The following is a 27611-nucleotide window of genomic DNA, read 5'->3' as shown; positions in this document are numbered from 1 at the left end:
TATATATATATATATATATATATATATCCAAGTTTGTCTATTTCCTTGGGTAGCCTTGCTATGAGTACTAACTGTTGGAGTTGGAACTTGGATACAAAAAATGAGTATTGACAGGATGCTCCCAGTTGTTTTATCCAGGTCAAATTTATTCACTTGTACTTTATTTTACAACTTTCCTTTTCTGAAACAGTCCTCTTGTCGCCAGTAAAAGAGTCATGCACATATTAACAGGGACAGACCTAGAGTGTAAAAAAATCTGAGCTTGGCACAGTGTTTTAGAGGAGCTTTGGTCAAATTGATGAGCTCATAAATTGGCCATATAAACAAGCTAAAGAGCATTAGCCATCTGCAGAACATGTTTCTTATCAAGATAGCTGTACGAATAAATGCAAAATATACGTCATTAACATGGACTGCCACATTTTTAGTAAACAATATTTTCTGTCTAAAAATGGGCATTGCAAACACCTTAATTTTTTCTTGTGATGATTGTATTTTTGCTTTTACAGCATGCTACTTGTTTACATTTCTGTAACTGATAATAAACCTTTAAAAATGTATGCTGTTATTTGCACTGTTTGTAATCTGCTCTAGAAGTGTTTTCTACAGTCATACTTATTTACTTCTTTTAACTCTCAAACTAGAATTTCACCACTTGGGGACCATATAGCTATTTCAATTCATCTCGTTATCAACATTAGTATTATGGACATTATGCAAAATATTAATAGCTATTATTATTCATGGTAACACTGTTCATGTATGCGCTGTTGCAGAGCAAGGTTTTTTTTTTAAGACTTTAACAGTTGTATGCTTGCAAAGTTTTTATAACTTTCAAGGCAAATTCACTTCCCACACACATTTACATTAATTATTTTATTTTTATATATCCTTTAGTAGTAGTAATTTTAGCATAGTCCTAAATGTTTTTTTCAGAAACTTGTTGAATCAATTGAAGGTTTTGAGAGTACTCCAAGTTTTCAGAGCCTTCAGAGCAAGTAGATGACATTGTGGTATCAGAGGATGAGAGGAGACTTCACATATCCAAGCCATGTAGTTCCCAGTTGTGACCTGTGGGGGGCGACGGAGAGCGCAATTTCTGTAAAAACAACATCTCACCTTCTTTCTTTAGTCCAAGTGCTGGAACACGTTAGAGTGACCATGGAGCGCGTTTGCTGTCATGTAGTTCAGCGTTAATAAGCCGTGAATAGTTGTAAACGGGGCGCCTTTGAGGAGAAACAAGAAACGGGACTTCGAAGCCATGGCCGCACGGGAAGAAGGAGAGGTTTTGCACGGGAAACTAAGGCACCACGACGGGGCTGGAAGTGTAAACAGCTCTGAGAGCTTCAGGAACGGCTATGTGAAGAGCTGCGTCACCCCCCTTAAACAGGACCATCAGAGGGGGTTTTTGTTCAGCGTGTGCAGGTTTTGTAATGAAGACGTCCTCAATTCCAAACTGTTAAAGGTGTCCGGTCTGTACGTGGGCGCCTTTATTGTTTTCGCCGTATCTTTTCTCATTTCCAGGAGCTTGCAAAGTGACTCGCTGTGGGATTTGCGGACTTTTTTGCTGGGCTTGTCCCAGTCCATCAGTCCTCTGTTCAGCATAGGATGCGCCTTCTTTTTCCTCACCTTCTACCTGAGGAGGAAGAAGAAACAGAGCAGCAGATCGTGGCTCTTGTCACTGCCAGCTTCGTGCTACCTCGGGGATTTTCTGGTTCTGCGGTTCCTGCAGTGGGGAGAGGAGCAGCACCAGATGCAAATGGTGGGCAGGTTGTTGTTTGTGTTGGGATGCGTGGGTCTGCTCACACTCATCCCCACGCTCAGACTCAAGCAGAGCGTCCTGGTCCTGGTGTTCGCCAGCGTGGTGTGGCTGCTCTCCCTGACAAGTTTGAGCGGTGTGCCCGCGCTGCTCAGACCGCTCCTGGCCTGCTTGGCGGGGGTCTCCGGCTCCCTGCTGGGGATCTCCTTTGACCGCTATTACCAAAGCAGGGAAGCGCTAGCTGGGATTTCCAGCGCGGAGGAGAAGGTCCCAGTGATCAGACCCAGGAGAAGATCCAGCTGTGTTTCACTGGGAGAAACCTCAACCAGCTACTATGGCAGCTGCAAAATGCCCCGCAGACCCTCACTGCCATGCATATCTAGAGAGCAGGTAGGTCACCCCCCCCCCTTGCAGGTCTGTTATAGCTGCAAAAATAGGAACACAGATAATCCACAGCTGCTCTCTGCACGGGTGGAAAGCTGACAGTCAGCACAGAAAGAAGTTTAAGTTGAGGAAAACATTATTGCTGGGTGCACAACTTTATAGATAACTTCAGTCCTTAAGAAATATCCTATGTCAGAGAGAGCAATGTCAGAAAACAGCATTCCAACATTTTTTCCAATTACCAATATATATATCTATATATATGTATTAGGGCTGCAACTAATGATTATTTTGCAAATTGGTTAATCAGTTGATTATTTCTTTCTTTTGAATTGATTAATAATTGGATAGTAAAAGGTTCCTTAAAGAAGATTTTTTGCTAAATTAAACCAGGTAAAACTCATACTTTATGAGGTTTTAGTTTTAGGAGTTTTATCTTAAATGCAATTTTTTTTTTTTTAATTTTAGTGTAATTGCTGCTCAAGGTGGGTGTCCATGTCAGCTAAAGGCATTTTTTGGAGTCTGTACACTCCAGTGAACAGTTAATTGATTAATGAATTAGTTGGCATTCATTTCGATAATCGATTAATCCGATTAATGTCAGCCTTAGTGTATATATATATATATATATATATATACATATATATATTAGGGCTGCAACTAACAATTATTTTTGCACATTGGTTAATCAGTTGATCATTCTTTCTATGAATCGATTAATAATTGGATGGTAAAAGGTTCCTTTAAGATTTTTTGCAAAATTAAACCGGGTGAAACTAATACTTTAGGAGTTTTAGTTTTAGGAGTTCTGGATAGAGCATAAAGCAAAATGTTAACGAATTTTTCTTTTTTTTTTTTTACAATTTTAATATAACTGCTGCTCAAGGTGGGTTTGGTTTTAGAGTCCATTCACTCCCGTGAACAATTAATTGATTACTCAATTAGTTGGCAATCATTTCAATAATCGATTAATCCCGATTAATTTCAGCCCTAATATATATATATATATATATATATATATATATATATATATATATATATATATATATATGTATATATGTGTGTGTGTGTGTGTTTACACTCAGTTTTGTGACAGGTTGAGTAAAAATATCGTGGTGTATCATTGGTTTCACATTGTTAATGAGTAACCGATATTTAAAGTAAAAGTGCACTATGTGTTCTTAGTGCTTTCCTGCTGCTAATGAAGTGGAAGCATTGTGACCCTTACTGCTAATAATACTGTTATATGTTAGTTATTTTGTTTTCTTTTAGATAGTGAAGGGAAAAATGTAAAACTAAAACTCTTTTAAAATTAGGAATATTTTCCAAGTGCTTTTTTTGCAGAACATATTTGTTCTAAATCTTTTATTTTTGAGTGACACGAGGAAAGCTGCAATATAAACATGGTGAAGTATTTCTTGGATTGCAACGATTGTTTGCTAATATATCCTAAGTTTAAGTTTTGTTTGGTACTATTAAAACTGCATAGTGAGATGCAAGACGCCAGCCTGCCCAAGATGCTTAAGCCTGCATTGTGTTTTGGAAATATGCTGAAAAAGAGAATTATTGAGGACAGCCTAAATCTATCTGATCTGATACTTTACTAGTCATTTTGCTTAAGGATATTTTATGTTAATATACTGAGGCCACAAGTATAACATGCTAATATTAGCTGGCTAATCAGTACTATCTGGTTAGAGAGCTGCTTTGCAGACATGATGTGCAGCTTGCCAAATGTAGTGTTAATAATAAACAATAGGTCTACTGCAGATTTCCGTCAGTGGTTTTTAAAGTATAGAGTTGACTAATTTTGCCCTCTTAGCCAATTGGTTGACAGTGTGCAGTACTGTGCTCCTTTCTGCCCACTTCTTATGGAGTTTCAATAGCAGTGTTTAAAAACGTAAAAACAATATGATGGAAAGTGAAGCATATTTGAAGAAAGTTATATTTTAGAACTTGTAATATTTTCAAACCTGGCCACTTTTTTTAAGTGACTTTATAGAAGGGTTGTCGTGATCCAAAAATTTCAAACGTGATTTCGATACCCGGGAAAATATTCGATACTGGAAATCATATTTGATACCATGGCAATAAAAATACGCCAAATACTTAAAAGCATAAAAAGATACTCATTAATATAAAAGATCCTTTTCAGTCTCAACATTGCACATGCTTTCTCAACAGAATGAGAGATGATATCAGTTGAATGAGTGTAAAAATAAATGTAAAATATAACACAGTTTCACAATATTTTTGGTTATATCAGGTTATATCTTTTCAATGTGCAGAAATCTGAAAATAACAATAGCAAAAATAAATAATATAATTCTAGTTATATATTATATATCATGTAATTATTATTAATAGTTTTGAAGACCCAACTTTATAGTTTTTGTCTCAGAGCTACAGAATGGAAAATATACACTGCCCCCTTTTTAGCTTGTGAATATCGTTAAATAATTATCTATAAAGTCTATTTTTATAGTCTCTTAATCCCTTTTCTGGCATTTTCTACAGTTTTATGGTTTGTATTAGTTAAAGAGGAGTACAAACTAAAGCTTTCAGCAGAAATTCAACACAACCAGCAGTAGAGCCAGCGATACAGTTCCACATGACCATAGCAGTCAACAACCCCTAGTGATGGTGAGCAGTTTCAACAGTCCAGAACTGTTCTGTTGGCTAACATAAACTTTTACAATCTGTGTAAAACCTGGGTGTTTACATTCATAAGATAAAGGGGACACTTTCCATTATGTTATCGAGAGTCTCATGTTGCACTTGCTAACATCTTGGCTCAAAAGCTTTCTGTACCCTACTGCTGCCTTCATCTATACGTCCACCACATGGATATAACTGTCAGCGATGTATTTTAAAAACAAAGCAGGCTGTTCTCAAGTAGATGCCAGGCCATCAGGTCACGCGTATTGTTTCTGTGTCCTTCGAGCTTCGGGAGAAATGATAAGAGAACTAAAAATGCATGTCCAGATTGTCTCGGCTGTTCTGTTTCCCGCAGCCTTTTTTTCCCCTCCATTTACCTCATTGTGTTTTGTTCTATTTGTGAAACAGCTGTACAGACTATATTAGGCGCTGAAATTCAACAGAAAATGCTTTATCTAATGAGATCCAAAAGTTTAACATATCAAATAGTACGTTAGACATGGCTAAAAACTTTGGATGATTTTTGTATTCTTTACATCACAGTAATTAGCCTTTAATTTACCAGGTCTTTATCTAAAATATCAAATCATCTGAAAGTTGTTCATGTTTCCCTTCTTAGTATAGCCAAAGCGGACATCCTATTTGACAAAATGATTTTATTAACAGATAATCAAAAGGATCTAAGTTTGTGGTCAATTTATTATTCATATTTCAATGTTTCCTGGCTTTCCTCTCATTTAATTCAACTTTTTGTTAGAAACCAAGACCAGATAATCCAAGTAGTTTGTAAAAAATCAGCTTCTGGAAATGTCCTTGATTCCACTTGGATGTAGTTCTTATTTGTGCTTGTTAAAAAAGAAAAAGCTTTCCGATCCTGCATATTGAATGCTGCTTTATATTCTGCATAACTCAAGTAGAGGAAGCTCCCTGTAGATGGTCTAGGTGGCTGTTCTGAGTTTTATCTAACCGTCTTTGTAGCTCTTTGTCTTTTCTGTTGGACACAGCAATATTCTAACAGGAAGGATTGCAAACTTTGCTCCTGAAAATGTCTTTATTAGAGTAACAACTCTTTGCTATATTGTATGAGCCAATAGTGATATCGCACAAAAAATGGACAGCCTCTGCGTCAGAGGCAGGAGAAAAGGGAGTACAAAGAATCATTTTGAAAGGATTCACTTAGGGTTCACTGGTAATGTTGTACATGTTCTTCATCTTCACACACGTTCTGCACACAAAGCAGGCCGTGCACTCTCTGCCCTCCTCTTGTTTGACAGGGTCACTGGTTTCTGTCTCTCACTCACAAATGCAGGAGAATTATTCTTCCATTAACGGCTAGTTCATCGGTGTGCTTGGCGTACTAGAGCAAAATGTTGTTTAGGACAGTATGTAAATATGAGAGATCAGCTGAAAAACAGCTCAAAGTAAATATCTGAAGGCACTCATCATTTCCACATCATAATCATCCATTTGACAAATCCTGTCTTGGCCTTTTGTTGTGGAGACAGCTTGTTAATTTGAGGTATTACAATACTGATATCATTTCACAATAATTCAGGATACATACTGTGTCAATACTTGGGTGTTTTTAGTAAGCTGTCTGCAAATTTTGATCTCTTGCAGCCTGTTACGTGATTGATTAGGCCTCCCCTTTCTTAGTGTCAGAGCTCATAGATGAAACAGCCACTCCTACTCCTTCTATACTAGAAATATTGTGAACTTCCTAACATCTCTGGACAACAGTCTCCCCTCGGAGAACCTCTACCAGATGCATAAACAGAGTGTCTCAACAAAAGGAAGGCACTGACAATCTCCAGCATGTAGGATATGTTTTATAAAGAGTGACAACAGGCACCTCCTGTCTGCAGTTAAAGCAAACTTCAGACAAGGCGTAGAGTCCTCCGGAGCCACCAGATGATGGCTCCCAGACACTTGTTACAGATGAGTATTATGTTTTAATAAACAGCAGAGGACACGTGTAATGGTTCTATGTAGTGGTAGACATTTTCCTGGGGGGGCGGGGGGCTCACTGGTGTAATGCAAAAGGTTATATTGGACTTCTTTTTACAAATAGACCTGATGATTCATTGAACTGACAGGAGTATGAGAACATTTCTGGAACACTTCATAAGTTTCTGACGTAGGGATGTCCCAATGAGGAATTTTCCCTTCTGAGACAGTCCAGAATCTTTTAAGAATAGGGATCAGCCAATAGAGATGAACCTTTTTAAAACATTATGATATGTATTAGAATCCCTGTTAAAAAATGCTTGATTACTTGAACAATCTAAGGTATCAATCATTCCTTCTAGAGATAGACTCGGATCTTTAATACGAGTCTCTGCCGGACAGAGACTCGTATTAAGGACCAACCAGAGTTTCTGCAGGGCCGCCTTAATATGCTGCTCCAACATGGCAAATATACATGGTCTTTCTGTTTTTACATGGTGCAGATTAGTTTAGTGGTATGCAAATATTTGCCTGCAATATGACTTGTTGATTAATTGCCCAGTAATATATTTCAGGATGAAATCCTTCCCCTGCTTTATAAACACAGTTCTAAGGTTTGAATGATACAAACCGCATCGAGTAGGGTTTATTTCTCCTGTTCATGGACACCCGAGAGCTGCTGGTATAGAGCAGGTCACATGACACAGACAGACCAGGATCCACTGCAGCCCCACTTTCACTGTGAATGTCATTGTGGAGGGGGAGAGCTGTTGATTCCACTGGGAAAAGACTCTGCATCAACAAAACAGCATGCATAAACTAGAATACAGGTTTACAAGTTATGATCGTAATTGGAGCCACACAATGCAGATAGCGCTTGTCATTGTAATATCAGTGCATGTAAAATATAAATCACAAAAGATTGCTTAGACATAGCATTTAGGAGGATATTGTGTTTAAAGTGTCACACTGTACGTATCCATAAAACATTTGGTCAGTCAGATGGACGCAAACTCCCCCTAATCCACACCTCGTTTTAGTGGCTAAGATGCACAGATAGTGGTGGAGATATTGTGAAGTAATGGAAAATGTTGGTTTATTATAAAATACAGTATAAATAACATTATTTAAGGAATACTATTTAAATGATGTACTTTCCTGATATAAATAACAATGCCTTGATTGTTGTTGGCTGGCTGGGAGTTATGCTGCTAGTCCTTGCAGCTGCTTTGGACTTTTAGAAGTACACTTTCTTATTTCTCCTTTAGTAGATATAATTGCATTGCCCCTTTAAAGTTAGATTTAGGGTAAAGTAAGATTATCCTCACAGGGAGAAAAATACATTATATTAGTTTGGAGTCTGTGTTTCCTAGGGTTAATTATTGTTAAGATATCGTCATACAACTTTAAGGTATTTTGATTAAGGGCTTTGCGAGAGCCACCAACGTAACGTAGCAGCAATGCAATTAACAGTCTGCTACCAAGATGGAGATACTGTTATTCTTTCTACTGCTGGTTGAGTTTTATTTTGTTTTATTTGGACCAACATAAATATATTAATTCAAGTAAATAAATAAAATGAGGTCTTTAAAGAGCTCTCACCACATGTCTTTACTGTTTGAAGCAGCGTTGGTGGGGATCGATCATCCAGCTGATGGGCTCAGCTGTGTGTAATTTTACAGTCAAATTTATGGAAAAGTAAGTCTTTAATCATTCTGTCTGGGATTTAACATTGTCTAGTATCAAATGGGATAATGAACCCAAATAACATAAAAATATGAGAAGCTGTAGGCCTGCACAGAGTTGGACATTACATGCGATGTGTTTCTTTGTGGAAATCAGCCGTTTTGTTAAATATCAGAACATTTTGTAACATTTCAACTAATGTGTATTTTGTTTTGTAATAAGTTAATGTGGCTGCTGTAGTTGAGTCTTCTGCTCACAGCAATGCATACATGTTCTAGCGTATTTATTTTATTGTTACTAGGTCCAATGACAGGAGTGCCTTACCTGTTTAATAAAAAACAAACAAAAAAGTAAAAAAGTGAGGGTGGTCATGCAGGCATGGCATTGGAATGCTGAGTCGTGACTAAATCTCTTTCTGTTGACATATTCTGTTTGTCCATCAACTTCAAATAAAAACCTTCTTGTTTTTTAAGTCCTTGTAAATAGAAAAAGAAAGTATCAACATATAAGAATAGGACCTCTGTTTTCATTTAAAGGTTTGCAAAGCGCATGTAAATATCACTATGGATAAATGGAAAATAAAAATGAAAATAGATTTTTATCTTTCTTTATTTTTTGCATTCTAAAATTAAAATACTTGAACAACACCGAACACTTCACTAAAAGCATGCATTAACAGCCTTTTATTTGGGAAAAAAATCTATTTTAAAGATAGGCACTTCTTAAAATCAATCTACCTAATTTCCAATTATCTATATGAATTTATTTGACAGACTTTTAACTTAACAGTAGTCTCACATGAAAATACACTTCAAGCAAGCTTTTTATCTCTTACATTCAGATGACAAAACTGTTCATGAGTGAATATGATCTGTTTGCGAACACTTATCAAAAACTATATTGATAGCTAACATAATCGTACAAAGTACTTAGGCATTTTGTGTCTTTTACATGTGATTTTTATTTGTGGATTTTACTATTTAAGATGATATAAATTATCTATATGTTGTATATATATATATATATATATATTTGTAGATTTCTTTTTTAGGCTTATGATATATAAAGTGTTATTGTTGTTCTTTTGCATCTATTGGCCTTGACATTGTAAATAGTTTAATTTATTTTTTAAATCATCAAGGATATGTACTAGGGATGCACCCAACATCTTTTTCCTTTTAGGAAGCTGATTTTAAACCTATATATAATATATATATAATTTTGATATAAAAAAATAAAATAAAATAAATAAAAGCCTCAGAAAGACTGCTAAGGGTGCCCTCAAGATGCCTTTTCAAAATCATGGCAAATATTATGGCAAGTTTATAAACTCCTCCAATACTACATTTTAGAAATATTTGCTTTAAAAACAAAACGCATAAAACCAGAAACATCAGTCAGTGAGCAATCATACACCGTAATGCATTTTGAAATATTGTAAATGCCATTTAACCAGACATTGTAATCATTGATAAGCAGCAGATGATAGTGGCCAATGCTGCCATCCCAAATAATGCAAACATCAGGAAATAGAACATGAGAAAATAGAAAAATGCAAAGGGCTCAGGGAAGGACTAGCGAGAGCAAAGGTAGTGCCCGTGCTCTTTGAGCAGTTCTAGGGACAGCTAAGATACTTGTAACACCTCAAAGGCCGCGCTGTTAGTGCAACGTAAATTCACAGGGCATACCTTATTCTTGCATGGTTTCACTGTACGGGTGCAGGCCGGGGGTAAATGCCATGCAACTACCCCCTCCCCACACACACACACACACACACCGACAACAACAGAGGAGCTGACTGTGGAGGGGAAGGCTGGAGGGAGCGCGGTGAAAACGCAGGGCAGCTCTCAGCTGTCACGTTAGCTCGATGTTAAGCCATGTGGAATGATATAACATTGACGTCACAACCCAATGACGTACTGCAGGGTGATTGCAAAGAGGAGGAGGAAAAAAAAATGGAAGTTTTATTAATTGCCCAGCAAAATATAGTGCCTGCCTTGAGCGGGAATGAGACAGGCTGAAAAGACGGCGCACAAAAGGAAATGTTCAGATGGAATAGAGAGAACAGATAATTGGACCTCAGTTCGGTTCATTCAGCCTGAAAATAATAAACAAAAGTAACAGGCAGCCTCTTTATAGTTTGTGTGTCAGATTCCTATTTTTTTTTTTATGTTTTATTAACAGCTTACGGTTGACTGAAGGTCTCCTCCATTTTTAGGTTATATTTTTATGAGCACTGAGGTTTAAGTATACCAATCTGGTTATATAACGTATAAAAAAATCTCATCTCATGGATACATTAGTGAGATAGGCACTACGCAATTCATAATAAAACTTCGGAGTTTGGTGTATGTCTTGCAGCATCAGTAACTAATTGACTTCAAACTAGTCGTAATGGTAAAGATAATTTGGTGTTTTGCTTGAGATGAAATTCTGCAATGCCATATGCCTTGATTATTTGCATTCCTTTTATTCAGAGGTGAAACTACAGTGTTAACTGTATATAAAAACTGTGTGTGTGTGTAAGGGAAAAGTTTTATTTTCCATTGCAGTCAGTTCTCCACATGCTGGTCAGTGTATGTTTTAAAATTAAAATAAAATGCTTAATTTTCAGTAATTAGGTGTTGAAATTGCATTATAAAACCCCCTTTTATAATTACGCTCTGTGCTTCTGACACATGGAGGATGCGTCATACACACAGTTTACAAATGCCATTTTTATCATGATTTATTCTGTGATTATTTATAAAGCTATATATTTTTTGTTGATTTTTTATTTAAATATGTTTGTAGTTTATTTAAAAAGCCTTTTGCTAAGCGATTAGAAATATTCTCCCTGATTATAAAGACAAACATTGCTTTTCGTGTGTGTCTGTAACGTCTTTCTTACTCAAATAAAACTGGAATATCAAATTTTTCCTTTTAGCATTATTTTGCTCTAGTTCACATTTTTATGTAATTATTTAATCTCACAAATATAAGAATAAAAACGAAGGTGCTTCCATGTTTTGATGTGTTCTTCTAAAAAGGGATTTAAGCTGATTTTTTATGACTCTGTTTGATGAAATGTGGCTTAAGCTGAGCTGTTGTTTAACTAATATCCCCTTAAAGTTAACCTCTTGTTTTGTAAGCTTGTGTAACAGTCGCAATGTCGGACAAATATGTCCCAATTTATTGCTTAGCCAGTACTGCTTTATACCATAAATTGCATGGCAAGAAGCTGTAAAAATCCACTCAATTTGAAGGTCTTTTTTTTTTTTTTAAATAACAATATTCAGTGTTTTTTTTTTTTTTTTTTTAATCTTGCGGTGAGTTACAGTGGTAAAAACTTGGCCCCTGTTATTGGACCCAGATGGTGGCGGCTTCTGTTGGCCTTTTAATGCCAGGGGTACTTTTGCATAGGTGCTTTAAATGTTTCATTGCCGCGACGGGGCCAGGAGAAAGGGTTAAGCTGAGCGAGCGAGACTCTGCGTTTGGCTGACTGCAGAGTGAAACAGGATGCAGCGACTGCATTGTCAGCCTGCTGGTGTGAGTGCAAACAGATGAGGAAATGCTGGAGCGGGTACTCCAAAACTCAGGTTGCCCTGACAACGTTTTGCGTCACGATCACCAGCAATTAGCTTGCAGCTCTTTAGTTTTCATGATAGGTCTAGCAGAGCTTAGGCCTAATGACTCCGGTGTCAGAAGGTCCACCTTAGAAAAATGGGCTCAAGGGATATCAGTTTCCTCCCATCTTTCTTTTTTTATTTCTTTTTATATATTTTCTTTTAAATAAAGCTATGTGAAATCCTATTTTGTAGACGTATGATTGTTTAGAAATAAAAAAAAAGATAGCTTTGAATGCCTTCTATGTGTTTTCTCATATTAGGTTGAATAAACCACCCTGACCTTTGTTCATATGATTGTTTTCTTAAGCCTTTTCTGGATTTGTATTTTTCTTTTGGCCTTGTAGTATAGGTCATATAGGTTGAGCCATTGCAACTTCTCATGCTTTTTAGAGACCAGGAAAGTTAAAGTAAAAACAAATAACACCAGAGTGATTTTTTTGTAAAAACATCTGTTTTTCAGCTGTTAGTAGATTTTTTTTTATCCTACAAAAGGTTCCAAACATAACAGCCAAGGTAGTGTTCAGGCTAAGGATGTGCAAACGGTTTGCTGAGTCCGGTGGAAGAAGTGTTTAAATCCTACCGCTATGACATAGGTGGAAGAAAATCGGATAAATAGCCTCTGTGGGAATTTAGGTAGATAGCAGCAGAGGATGTAGTTAATTTAACTTGTATTTAAATGACTGCATACCATAGCGTTTACAGACTGTTAATTGTTTCCAGAAAACTTTATAGAAATGACATAATCCTTGCCGTGGCTTCTCACCAAATCATGACTGAGTAAGATCTCTGAAAAGTGTGACTCTTTCTCTCTCTTTCTCCCCTCTTTTGGTCATTTCAGTTTCTCTGTGTCTATCTCCCTCTGAATTTCTCTCTTTCTCTGTGCGCCTCTTTTGAAAACGGTGTCAGCGCTGCTGCTTTTACACCAAAAGGCTGTTGCTAAGTGACGGTTGACGTCAGCCGCAGCTACAGAGGAGGGCTTGTGTGTGTTTTGCAGCTGAGGGCAGATCCCACTGAAAAGGGCAAAACTGTGAAGCACTATTAGTCAGTGTAATGAAAACCCAAGCTGGGCCGCACTGGATCATCATTTCCAGTAACTATTCACAATTTGTTTAGTTGGAGAAATAGTTAATGTAAATCTTTAAAATAGAAAAGGGTTTAAACTGACTTATTGGAGAAACTGCCCCTGGCCAATCCCCACCCCCTTTTCTCCACTTTTTCTATAGTCTGCCTCGCTTTTTTTTCCTTGACCCCTCCCCCAACATACTTGCACACAGACCCCCCCATACTGATGCACACTTTTCCTTTTGTGTTGATTTTTACTTTTTTTTTTTCTTTTCTAATTTTTCTTTTTTTTTTTTTTGTCTGACCAAGGTGCAAAACTTTGCCCATCAGTGTAATATCTGGATAGCAGATTGTTCTTAACAGGACTGACATTGTTTGAGGAAATCACTTTCCAGGAATCTGCCTTATACTTAACCACTCCTCACATATAATACCTTTCTTCACAGTACTATCTCAATTTGATCTTAGACAGGGTAACAAAGAGATTCCTACCACTGAAGATTAAAATAACAGTCTAACCCTTCTTTTTAAAATAAATGAAGTACGATACAGTCCTCATTAAAGCTACTGATGGCTTTCTCTAGATATGAAGGGGATGCATAGTTGTTAGAAAAAATAAAAACCTCAGTATATTTGTTCATAACAGTTCATATACAGGATATTTATAGTGTAAATTGTGACAGAGGGAGACCCCAATAATAAAGATTATAAGAGATTAATTTATTGTTGTATTAGAAATTGAAACCTGGATGGAGATCTCGGTTGTGAAAGATTCACTTATTCCTCTGTGTTTCTCCTCTGTAATTTTCATGCTTCATATCTCTAAAACCATCCCAGATGCACAGACTGGCACACTGGTATTAAAGTATACCAAGATTGAATTTGAAAACAAACTCTTTCCATGCTTTGAAGTCTTTATTGAGATGCCAGATAAGTGTTGGAGTGGAGTATATCTTTGGCTGTATAGAGTATGGAGTAATGCAAGGCTGTGCTTCCCCCGACTGTTTCTGAGTAAAGCCATCTGGGTTCAAGGAGGCTGCCATGCTATTCTCCCCCTTGCAATAAAGACAAACACGGCTGTTATAAAAACAGATTAAACATTCTACTCACTATGAATGTTTGGTTTGCTAAGGGCATCCTTAATAGTCTTTCAGAGGCTTTTGTTTTGTTAATTCTGATATCAAAATTATATTGCATCAACCTAATTCAAAGAAATATAATGTTGCATAAGTTTTAGCCGTTTTTGTCCACCCCCCTAACAATACTATAATTTTTAATGGTCCATATGACATATTTTTAGCAGCAATTGGAGTAACTTTTTTATTTAAAAGCAACAATGAATATATTTCCTATAGCTTGAAGTAGTATAATTTTACTTAAGGTTACAATGGCTAATACTCGACTAGGTGTGAGCATCCTCTGCAGTGAGATTGTAGTGAGAAAGCTGATGGCTATTTGCATGCAGTGCATCGCTTTATAAAACATTTGATGATTTTAACAAGCTGTGCGTTCCAAAGAGCCCTTTGCAAAATTAATAATGAGAACAAATATTTCAACAATACTTTTTAAAATACTTCTCATCCCTATCTACGACCACATTTAAAAAAATTGGCTTGCATAAAACTGTTATTACTCCTTTAAATTTGGATATTTTTTTTAGCAAAGGAAAACTAAAAATGAGCATCACAAACAAATGTGCTCATTTGTAGGATTGCTCACATAATGGAGGTAAGAATTGAGATGGCATCTTTTCCTATAATGATCTTTTTACCTGTTACCTGAACAGCCCTAAACTGTCTTTGTTGCATTTTATCAGCCACATTGGCTAGTTCAACTTAGCACATGGCTAATTAGCATATCATAACAGTTGCCACCACTAAGGGCCTAATTATATTCTTGATGGTGTATACACAACACATTTTCTCTTTGCAGGGTATAAAACAAACGCCACCCACCACTATCACAAAACAGGGAAGAGCTAAATATCTGTGACTGTATTTAATCAGTGTATGTGATATTATCCTAAAGTTTATAGTTCTTAAAAAAAAAAAAATTGTAAAAAACACTTCTTTTTTTATACAACACAACCTATACTTTGTGAACAAAATAGAGAGATTTTTAAATTTAATCTTTAATCTGTCGATTCTAAAAATGAACCAAGAGAGCAATACACACAATATAGATTTTTTCTTGCTTTCTAATCAAGGTTTTCTGAGGTCATGCGTTTAATTGGCTTTATTAAGTTTTGACTTCACTCTCAATTACACGTTTATTTGTAAATGTTAACACTAGGGCTAAAACAATTAATTGGATTAATCGTGACAAATCGATTATTGAAATAATCAACAATTTATTAATTGATTAATCGTTAACTAGAGTATTGTGACTCTTAAAACATGTCTTTAGCTGACACAGGAACCCACCTTGTGCAGCAATTGTAGCAAAATTATAAAAAGAAAAAAAATATGTGAACATTTTGCATTTAAGATAAAAATCTTCATCTGTAAATATGCTCTATCCAGAACTCCTCAAGTGGAAAAGTTTTAGTTTCATCTGGTTTCATTTCGCAAAAAGTCCGCTTTAAGGAACCCTTTGCTATCTGATTATTAATTTATTAATAAAAAAAAAAAAAAAATCAACAGATTAACCGATTTGTAAAAATAATCGCTAGTTGCAGCCCTAGTTAACACCCAACTAAAATTAAGACCAGTTATTTGCATAAATATAAAAGCTAAAAGAGCATTAGTTTGATGCTGTGTGGATTAAAAACAGGGATTGGGACTTGAGATATGAAAGATATGTTGTTATTAATGCAGGTAATTCTTAAATTCTGTTGCAAGCTGCAGGTAATTCTTAAATTCTGTTGCAAGCTGCCATTTGCCCCTGTTTGTCCTTAACTTACTCAACCCTCTATCCAAGGATCAGCTGAAACAACAGTGGCCTTACTGCCGCATAGGCTGGCATGGTACAGTAGATGTTGGGCTTTAGTGGGGAAGAATTAAAGCTGCAGTATGTGTGCATGGAAAGTTCAACTTTTTACATGCAAAATTAAAGTTTGGTAGTATGATTAATAAGAAGCTTTGCACACTGAGTCAAATTTTTGCAAGTAAAAAAAAAAAAGAAATAAGAAAGGAGCTAGAGGGTAATCAAAATTAAGAATTGATGCAAGAATAATTTTGAACACTTTACTTGCATGTTTGATGTGGCTACACCTTTAATCTGGCTGCTCCTTATGTGTTTCACTTTGAAAGAGGAGTATTTAGTTCTGCTGTTCAGCAGGTCCCATACGGCTGGTGATTCATCAAACTTTAGAACTAGGATAATGCAAAGGTTTCCCATAAATAGGAAAGAATATAAAGGATTTGCTTGCTTTATAGCTCCTTGTTGAGTACTTTTGTTTTGCAGTTTGGCCCTGTGTGCGTTATCTACTTGTTCTCATCTATAGCTGTAGTTGCGTTTCGTACGAAAAAACTTTTTAGATAATAATACACCTTTTTTTTTTACTTGTCATTCAGATTTTTTTTTTGTGATATTCATGGTGTAAAAGCTTTTTCCATTAAACGGACTCACATAAATGTTTAAGTGTTATTTTCTACTTTTGGAAATTTGAAGTCCCTTGTAGCTCCAAGCTTACTTTTTTATAGATATATATAGAACTCAGTGCCACATATAATTGAAATGTAATTTCTACAATAATTAAACCTCTAGAATAACTTTAGGGCAGCTGTCACCAACTCTTTTAAGCCTGAGGGCTACTTCATGGGTGTTGAGTCATAGGAAAGTGCTGCCAATATTGACCTTTGAACTGGAGGGGTCAACGTTCACCTAAACTTAGTAGATAATAAACGTATTTTTATTGAGTCATTTAATTCCAAAGTTTCTGTTAGATATTGTCATTTTGAAATTTCGATAAATGCTTAAATGCTCTATGTGATTAATATGAAATGCTCTAAAACAATAAAAAAGAAAAACAGAATAAAGTACTTTATTTGAAGTTTTCCTAAAAAAAAACTTAAAATCTAAATCCACACATCTGAGCTGAGGTGTGTTCATCTCTATAGAAAAAAATAAACTGAGAACAGTAATTATATCCTAAATATTTCATCTGTTTAGGAGGTTGAAGGGTGGTTCTCTTGTTTAATATGTGAACATTGATACCTGTACTAAATTAGAGATATTAAAGTTCATATGGAAGACAATTGTGGATCGTATACTGGTGAAATTTGGCTTGAGCTATAGGCATAGATCTATTCAGTCTATGTCTATGATGCATTTTAAGTTAGGATGAAAATATATTGAAACACAAAAAAGTTTACCCCTTTATGGGCATCTGTCCTTGCTTTAATAAATCCAGTTAGTTTGAGCTCTTACAGTTCAATCTATGTTTTCAGGGTGGACTTTGTCCTGCTAACACGATTTAATGTATCTATGACTTCCTTGTCTGACCTCATACTAGTAGATGATTTTGTTTGGATTAACGTATGTACATTTAGATATATCACACTTATTATTGGAAAAGTATCGACATCTGATTGAAAGCAAAAAGATTTGGATCCTTGCATTCCTAGTATTAATGTTACACCACATAACCAGAACCTTAAAGCAGCTAGAACATTGTGGTGTTAAAGGAAAAACAAAAATATTCATTGCAGCTGTACAGGAATCCAAGACAAAAATGTACAGGTCACCTTGTTTTCTCCTTTAATATGTTTTTTAAAGTTTGTGTGACCTACTAGGCAGCCGCTTTCAGTATTTATGCTGTGCAGCTAATAGGACATCACTCACTGGGCTCAGGGCAAACACTTTCAGGTTCAAAATGCTGATATTTTGTGGTTGAGAACAACTGACAGACATGCTGTCAGGATATCTGACTGATGCTGCTCCTTCCTAAGATGGGATATTGAGGGAAGAGTGAAGGTGCTCTTTGCCGCAGGCATCTGTGTTTAAACTTGTGATCTCCATGTTTGGCAGTGTAGCTTTGTTCAATATTCCATTTAACTTTTTTTCTTTTACAATAGGTATAGGGGACTTTTTCTATCATTTCTAATAATGGATTCTTTTTTAACAGTCTTTTAAAAGGCTCTTTGCTCATTTTATTAAATGTACAGGTCTGGCTGGGGATTTATTTGTTGGAAGCAACAATAGCCAAAGATTAGTTTGTGCAGATAAATTAAAAATCCTGTACTTAGTTGTTAAAGGAGGAATCACATGAGTGATGCATTCGGTGATGAAGAATTTCCTCAGATAGGATTCCTGGAATGCTTTTATGTTAGAAGTCTGAAATATGCAACTTATTTTTATCTAGATTTAAAAAAAATATATATATATATTTTACTCATTTTGAGGTCTTCATTCAGACAAAATAATTGTATTGTTGGTGTTCTTTTCAGTTTTTTTTGTTGTTGCTGTGATTAAGGGTGGTGATTTGTTTCATACTATAACTGTGTCCTATGCAGAGCTTCAAAGTGCAGAGAAGAGAGAGGAGCAACAGACAAAACAAACACAGAAGGCAAGTTATTGAAAACTGAATCAAAACTCAGCCTGATTAGATGTTTACAGTTAATACCCATCAAAAATAAAATTTTTGACCAAAATCTTTTTCATGCAATCTCAATGTCTTGACTCTTGGAGGACAAAGGGCAAATATTCCTTCTGTCTTAGAAAGATGCAGGATTGTTGAGCTGTACATGCAAAGCCATGACCCATTGCGGCAAATTCTTTGAATATCCCAAAAATGATGGGATTAAAAAGCAGGGTTTCTGCGGTCATTAAAAATCATTAAAAGTCATTCAATTATAATTTTTTTAATTAAGGCCTTATTTGGCATTAAAATTCATAAAATGTGTTTATTGTGGTATTTAAAATGCTTTATTTAAAAAAAATGTTTTTAAAAACAATTTTGTCAGACATATTATATCGCGATATATTTGTGTGGAACTGCTTCCGGTTGATCACAAAGCTGTATGTTCAGAAAAGAAGCTTGAGACAAAAAGTTTAATTATGCGAGAACTTGGATTGATGATTCTGCTGGCTAAAAAAGTTGGTCTTTTTTGAGGGGAGTCATCTAGACTGGGTCTTATAACAGGAACATGCTGCAGTTCTTCATAACAAGTAAATACACAACTGGGTCTTGAGAACAAAGCTTCTTTTTTGGACCATACTACATGTTGCTCTAATATAAAACCTACTGAAAACATTTGGCGGTGGATAGCAGAAGAGGTTTGCAATACAGAGATCTGTTCCAGACTGAAGTATTTTAATCAAATCATCTTGTACTGTTCCCACCAGGCTACTGGAATCCCTTACATCGAGCGTGCCTGAGCTCATTTTTGAAGTAATCAACAAAAGCAGTGAGGCTACTTATTGCATCATTTTTAAACACAATTAATGCTGTTTTGGGCTTTTTTATGCCTGAATTGGTTTAACCTTTAATCAGCTAACAAACAGTCTGCATCAAAACACTCTTTTCTCTCTTGCTGACTCTTTATTTCATTTCGTACGTCTCTTTTTTTCTTTTCTGCAACTTGAAGTCCAGCATTAAAAGAATATTAATAATTTGTGTCATCAAGACTGCCTGAAAAAATGTAAATCCTGAATGCTACTGACAGTATTGGACATTTTCTATTCTCCCACCACATTTATTTCAGACTTTCTCCGCAATTTTTTTTTCCAGAAACATCCCAACCTAATGTTTGGGCCTATTGGTATTGTACATCAGTCTTGTTGTATCTTCTTCACTGTGGCTCTGACCTTTTGGCACTTTGGCCCTTTTGCTTCATTTTCTCCAAAACAATCACAGCGGGATCCATGATGGCAATACCAAAATACCCCACCTATTATATCAAGGGAGAAGAGACTTTTTAATTCTGTTGGATGGTTGAACAAAATAAATCTTGTAGCATGTTGTCTTGCTGGAGTAGTTAGATTATTTGGTTAATCGGTCAGGCTAATAAACTAGACTTTATCTTAGTTTGTCATGTATTATAGAGATGCCTCCTAGCCTCCGCTGATTGGTCACATGATTGTCGGTCAATGTTTCACTTCATAGTAGTTCTAAAACAGCCAAGGTTGACCTAGTTAGATAGTGTTAGACAGCGATGTGGATAAGTAACTGTGAAGGGCTTGTATATACTGATAAAATGTTTCCTGTTAGACGTCTGTGACAGTCACATTTGTAATGCTGAACTTTATTTCTGTGATTCTACTCAGACTTTCACATAAAGATCAACAGAGGAACAGGATAAAAACTGTCTGCAGTTCCTATGGAACAGCCAACAGCTTCTCAGTAAAACATTATCCAGAACAATGAACCAAATTTGGCAAAACGCTTCTCTGACTTTCTATGTGTTGGAATATTTGTTTGGATTTGAGGTTAATTATAGGTCTGATTGACGTTGAGATGATTCAGAGCGTCCCGTTCGACTTTGAGTTCGACCTTTGACCTCGTGTCTAATGTTAGACTTCGTCATCACGCTTTCAGAGCAGCTTTGTGTATTGAAATATGTGAAAAAGCAAAACAAGTAGCTGTCTGCAGCCAGCGTCACTCACTGGCCTGTAAATGATTTACCTCAACTCTGTTGTGGTCTCTTCTCTCGCTTTTCCCCACTGTATCTCTCTCTATGTCTCCACTTCCCCATGAACTCCTCCTACTGCTGTTCGGCTCTGATGGATGGCGTTTGTGTTCACATGCTTGTTATTGGCCAGAGCTCCAGGGCTCAGGCGTTAGGTTGTGTTTATGAGAGGAGCCTGCACTGATTCCATGATAAAACCAGATGTTCCCTTACAAGGCTTCGAGCCTTTCCTTGTCGAGCTCTTATGTCCATATCAGGTATAACCTTCCTGTTATTCTCAGGTCTACCAGCTGCTGAAGTGTACGTTGCTCTTAGACTCCTAAGGGGGCAAAAAAGGTCACATGGAGGGTATAAAGCATGTCTGCACAATGGATAAAGCTGTGGAAAAATATATCTTTTATTGCGTTTTCATAATCTGATAATGATTTTCTTTTCTCTTCTTGCCATGCTCCTTATTATATTTGCAGAAAAGGTAAACTTGGGTCCTTGTACAGCCTTGTTTACGATAGTTTTACACTTACATTTTTACTCCAAGTGCAGCTATGGTTTTGACAACTAACTTATTTCCTAATTTTTGAAAATAGACATTTCTCTAGTTAAATAGCATGTTCTCTTCACTAAAGATGGAAATTCCAGTAGAAATAAAAGAAAATAAAACAACTGGTCATCAATTAAAAAAATAAAGAATTAAAGTTTTATGCCCATAAAGATTTGTTAATTTTTGAAAAGGGTGGAGAAACTCTTTCAAAGCTCAAAAAAAGATTTCCTAAGTTGGTTCAATTTCCCCATTCTTTTGTTTCAATAGAAATTAATGTAGTTCCAAGTAAAAGTAAGGTGGGTATGAGTTTGGGTTTAACTGTAAATAAGTAGTAGCTCAGGGGTGTTTCTGTTAACTTAATTCCTTAGTGCACCATTGATTTTTCTAGGGAAAAAAACCATTAGGTGTTTCCAGTGAATAATAAAAAAAAAATCTCAAATGACAGTTTTGGTTTTTCTAATTTAATCAGTTGAAGATTAAGCTGTCCTGGAAAAATGCTGATTTTATTTCAAAGATTTTTATGCAACTTTAGAAAGGTTTGCCAAAAGATATGTAGTCTGTTTGAAATAAGTTTTTGTTCTCAGCATGAAGTCATACACATAAATAGTAAGTTCCAGTGTTCTTGTGTTATCTTGATTTAAATTATGTATTTTTTCAGGGATGTTAAAATGAAACGGTTTGTGCTTATTTTCAATAGTCAAAATATCAAAAAAAAATTCTTTAGTAAATCACACAATTAATTGGGTATATTACTTGTACATCAGGGTTACATTTATTAAGACCTCTGTAATCTGTATTTTGCCATTAAGGATGTGTCATTGAGGTTTGATGCATAAAGTCTGTTGCACCAATATAATCAAATCTTATAATTTTTTCTCCTGCACAGATTCCGTCCAGGGTTTCCGCGGGTCATTAAAAATCATTAAAAGTCATTAAGTTATTATCTTTTAAATTAAGGCCTTAATTGGCATTGAAATTGATCATTAAACATGATTGTTGTGGCATTACAAATGCTTTATTTAAAAAAAGAAAAAAAAAAGTTAATAAAGACTATTTCACCAGATATATATCGCAATATGTTTGCTCGGAACTGCTTCCGCCTGATCGTAAAGCCGTATGTTCGGAAAAGAAGTTTGAAGCGGAGAAAAACGATAGAGAATGGGAAAAAGCTGATTTCAACAAAATTGGCTTTAAAACGAGGAATTTGGGACATGACTGCAGCTTGTTGATGGTAAAGATGATGAAGGATTTTGCTGTTTTTATATATATTTACACACACATATATATATATATATATATATGAGAGCATTAAAAGAGCATTAAAAATGCTTACTTATTCCTGTATAAACCCTGTGGTTAGTTGGTTTACTGTATTACTGTACAGTATAATTGTAAAACATAACAGCAATAATTATTTAAGAGTTTGCAAACAGAAAGGAAAGCAAATGTGCTTAGCATGATGAGTAAATTTGTAACTTTCTAAGGGCTTCTATATGCATGTTGCATGCATGTGTGTGGAAAAGCCTTACTTAAGATACTTAATGTAAACAAATCTCTATAAATCCTAATTGGGTTTATTATTCTACCTTGTGCAGGACTTCTTGGAGACAGTTTAAAGGAAAACGTCAGCATTGAGATGACCTTTGTCCCCTGGCATATACTCAGGCTTTGATATTACTGACTTTCAGTCCTTTTGTGTAAACAAAACCTTGGACTGTCGTCGACAGCAGGAAGTACAGCTTTAAGAAAAAGAAGAAAAAAAAAAACAGGCTGCAGGTACATGCTGTACCAATAAAATACAAGTTGTTTTCTGTTCCTTTTTCCCCCCATATCTTGAAACAACACTCAGACTATATCACAAAGAGAGCATGTCTTTTATTTATTAGGTTCTTTTAGCCATTAGTAAAGCTGGGATATTTTTTTTATGGTCTTGCAAATAAGTGCCAACAGAAAGGACTTTTTAAAAACTATATTTCATAGTATTTACACTTGGGCTTGGTGCCAGTGCTCTCCAAAGGTCACACATGCCTATATCGTTGCCAATCTTGTGCGATAGTGATGAATTGCGGCACTTCAGGTTGACAAAAAAATGTGAGCTCAGATTAAATGTAACCTGCCTGCATAGCCTGCACTGCTCACTGTCTTCTACTATTTATAGGGGTATGATTTACTAAAGTGGTTTCTAGTAAATGTGGGGCCAAAGCCATGCACAGAGGAAAACCCTTTAGGTGTTCACTTTGGAGTGTGTCAAATTCTTTTCAGATTTATTTCTCAAAAAGTTTTAAACCTTATTCTAGATTAAGTATGATCCCAATCACTAAGTTTACAGAAATTGAGTATAGAAATGGTTACACAACCAAGACTCCAGAGTGTACCTGACAAGCAGCTGTGACTTTAAGAGGCACACTTTTAAACAATGTGTCCAAACAAAACTTCAGTAACCATTTCCTCTCTATTAACAGTTTACACGTGTTTTTAACTTTTTTCTTTCTGCAGACAGGGGAACAGTAACAAAAGAAAAGCAGAAACAGACACATTTTCTGTGATATTCAAATATAACTTCATTTGTTTTTCTTCTTATGTGGTGTGCAGACTGTATTTTGCCAGCGTTTGGTAGCTTCCTGCTGAGTTTGGGTGTCTAGAACAGTCAAAGAGTTTCAGGCTGCTCGAGCATGAAACATACCATTGTGGGAAAAAGTTCATCAGTGACGCACTGGGGTTGACCTTACTCATATTGTGGCATTTTTGTTGTTCCTGCGTGTTGTTTCTGTCATTGTGCAAGCTCCACTTTGTGTGACCAGCAGCAGCAAGCATACAGAAATGCACGGTATGAGCCAAAGCTAACAGTTATACACAGAATGTTTTAAAAATATGATTAGAACTATTTTTACCCCACATTTTTCCTTGTTCTTCAAATTTACATGATATTACATTTTACTGTTTTCTGTATGTTGTTCTGCTAAGATATAAAATTTTGGGGTTTGATAACTAGTTAATATAATCTGATTTCTTTCAACGCAAATAAGAGATCAATTTTTTTCAAAACTCAGGTTTCTGTGATTAGTTCTTTACATCATCAATCACAGCATTGGTTAAGAAGATGCTCCTGTTTCATGGGTTTGTCTCCTGTCTCTGTTTTGTGTTTATTTGCCTCAGCAGAGACTGGCTGTATATGTTTTTTTCACTTTCACCTTGCAGTTTGGACATCATTTTAGACAAGTGAAGAAAAAAAGCAAACTCTCAAAATCATATTTTTCTGAAATTTGAAACCCCAAAACATTTTTGGCATTTGACATTTTTATCCTTTGTTTTGTTCACGTTTCCTTAAACAGGGAATTGTTTTGCTCAATAATTGGTTTTTATTAATTTCCTTAAACGTGTTTTGTTTTTTCAGACATGGAAAAACACAATAATCTTAAAATAAAATAGGACAGATTTTAAAAAGATTACACTGTAATTTGGTTACACATCTTAAAAAGTGGTTGTAACTCACGGCTGTTTCCTCATCAGTCCCAGACGGTAGAGGGATTTGACTTTATGCAGACTGTCTTTTTTTTCCTAGATGCACCAGTGGTGCGTTCTTCTTATAAGTTTGCGTCTAGAGACTCATCATTGACAGCAAGAATGCGTTGCTGACAGACCTTAGATCAGTGCAGGCCGAGCTCAAGAATTTGTCGAAACAACTGTTCTGATAACCATCTTTTAGCTCAGGAAATCTTTACCTGGATTTATTGACATGTTTACATTTTGCTTCCTTTTAGCCTTCTTTAACCTTGTAACAAACCATGGACTCTCTTACCACTCCTACTTGCAGCTTTAAATTGTTGATCTTCAAAGTATGTGGTGCACAAGTAGAGTACACAACTGTACTATAAGAGCTACAATACGCCTGTGGCAAAACTCAAAACTGAAAGTAATACAACCGGTTAGGTATCTGGATATGAAATAAAAAGTGGCTCTTGAGCAAGTTTTAATGTGATACTTTTTATTTAAACAGTCTGAATCTTTGAACGATAAGAAAAAAACATTTAATTGAAATAAAAAATGTAAATAACCTACAGTAACGGTTTTGTTCTCCTCTGGGTTAAAAAGTATAGTTTGCATAATGGTAAATACAACAGATAAGCCCATCACTATTCTTTGAATAGGTAAATAGTAGGATGATGGCAAGAAGGCCTATATAGGGCACTATATGGTGGTTAGACCATTTGAAATGTGTTTCTGAACGTCTAGGGCAGGGGTGTCAAACCGGTTCCAGAAAGGGCCGTGTGGCTGCATGTTTGCTTGACTTTTCTGAGACAATTTGATGCTTTTTACATTTTCTCCTTTAAACTGCTTGACATCGTCAAGCAGCTCGGAGCAGTATGGCAAAATATGATTAAACCATGTTTATCTTTTTTTAATTATTTCTTTCTTTAGATTATGCACTGTATACCATAAGGTTAACATGAAAAGAAAAATAAAAAATAAAAAAGACTAGATTTATGTTTAAATCCCAAGTTGAAAAATAAGGGTGTGCAAAATAATCGTCATGACGATGCATCGCGGTTCTAATTTTTGTGATCTACTGCATTGGTTCTTGAAGGCAAGACTCGATTATAAAAAAAAATATAAAAAAATGAACAAATAAAATACATTAATGGTTGGCGCACATCAGCCAAACCATGTGGAATACAACTTCCAGTCCAGCAGATGTCGCTGCAGATGTGTTGACGCCCGCTGCTTTGTGTCACAAGTATGTCCGGCCGTGGGATACTGCGACGAGACATATGAAATAAAACATGGAGGACACTATGAAAATTCGCCCCGCAGTTCCATCACATTTCAAGTCAGATGCTTGGAAGCATTTTAGCTTCAAAAACAAAGACGGTAAAAATGAAATTGATATGACGCACGTAATTTGCAAAAGGGGAAATATACATTTGAATGTTTTCATTTCTTTGGTTTAAAGGACCATTGAGGCCATGTAAATGGCACTGATTATCCTTATTTTGTTATTTTAAGTTTTATGAATCCTAAGATCATTTTGTCAGTGTGTCCACGCCAGTAATATTAATATTTGTGTCCAGTACTTGTTTTCATGGCAACACCTCCAAAAGTCGTTTCAATAAATACAGCTATGTATGAATTCAGTTGCTTTCAGTTATGTATCAATTGAAGACACTATCCAGATCATACCCAGCCAGTCAGCCACTGGTAAGGGCTGTATCTTTTTCTTACAGTGTTTAGTGAAAATATCACAATGCATTGCAATATTTCAAGTATCGTGATGCATCGTGATAGAATCGCATCGTGGCATGTGAATCGTGATTCGAATCGAATCATGACTTCTTTGCCAATACCCACCCCTACTGAAAAAGCTAGTTCCCGGAAGCAGCATGGGATGCCATTCGTCCAGATTTGTTGGCTGGATTCGAAGACTCCGCCTTATGCGGCAGACAAATGCAACCTTCTTTTTGCCCGTTTTTAAGGACGGGTCAGGCGTATCTTAGGTAGCATTGGGTATCCCATGATTCACTGTGGGTCCAAGCAACTCCGTGCTCAGAGGAAAAAGGTAAATGGCATTGAACAGTGGTGAATATTGGAAGCACAGTTTAATGTAATGCAAGTGTGTGAATATTTTTGTCTGAAATGTATGAAAGTAGTTGTTTTAAATTGTTATTGTGTCAGATATGTGGCAGGTAATGTTTGGTCTGTCCCTGTGCAAATGGGTTTTACTGAAATTTAAGCTCATATTTCAATATCTCTGCAGTGTGAGGACTATAAATATAATATCCGTGATGATGGTACTGCTGCTGAAGCTCCTTGAAAATTTTATTAGCTCCCAGAACAGTAGTGGGAAGTTCGGTATCCATTCTTTGCCTGTTTTATGTGTCAACTGAAAAGGTTGCTAGGTGACAGAATATATGGTCTATGAAAGCCATAGAAGGCTTGACCTATTTGAGTCCACAGCCAAAACTCTTAAGGCTTCCTTGTTTTCATGGCCCTCGAAGGACCCTGACCAGGTAGATCGGGTCAATGGAGGATGTAGCCTCTCAAATACAACACACCGTGTCAAAATCATTGATGGTCGAGCTGGACTAGACGAGCAAATATATCTCAGATTGCTCTGCGAGAGCTCTCCTCACAGGGCTTTATGGGATTTGTTGTAGTGGCGGTAAATAACAAAGATGGCGCGGCACCGTGGGGAGTTACGTGAGGGGAGAGAAAAGTAGTGACCATCTGTATGAATGGTCAGTTCACCGAGTTCACTATAAAGTCCACTATATAGACTCTATAGAGTGATTAAGGGATTAGGGCAGTTGTTCAGATAAAGTTGAATCTTTAAAACCTGATTTTAAGAGACTTAGACTTAGACAGATTTTATTTGTCATTTTGTTTACAGAAGTGTAAAACAA

The 27611-nt window shown here is 36.0% G+C and overlaps 1 protein-coding gene across 1 annotated transcript in view; it reads left to right on the top strand.

The window, feature by feature from the left end:
• Positions 1-1030: 1030 nt before the first annotated feature.
• The window catches only part of pde3b (phosphodiesterase 3B), a 60110-nt gene continuing 33529 nt past the window's right edge, over positions 1031-27611 (top strand). Inside the window, exon 1 of the mRNA XM_015375974.1 lies at positions 1031-2149. Within this exon, the coding sequence (XP_015231460.1) occupies positions 1262-2149 (888 nt within the window). The 5' untranslated portion in view covers positions 1031-1261. The remainder of the gene's footprint in view (positions 2150-27611) is intronic.

Source organism: Cyprinodon variegatus, unplaced genomic scaffold (genome assembly GCF_000732505.1).
Source record: "Cyprinodon variegatus isolate N-32 unplaced genomic scaffold, C_variegatus-1.0 Scaffold128, whole genome shotgun sequence".
NCBI lineage: Eukaryota > Metazoa > Chordata > Actinopteri > Cyprinodontiformes > Cyprinodontidae > Cyprinodon > Cyprinodon variegatus.
This window is presented reverse-complemented; position numbering and strand designations above follow the sequence as displayed.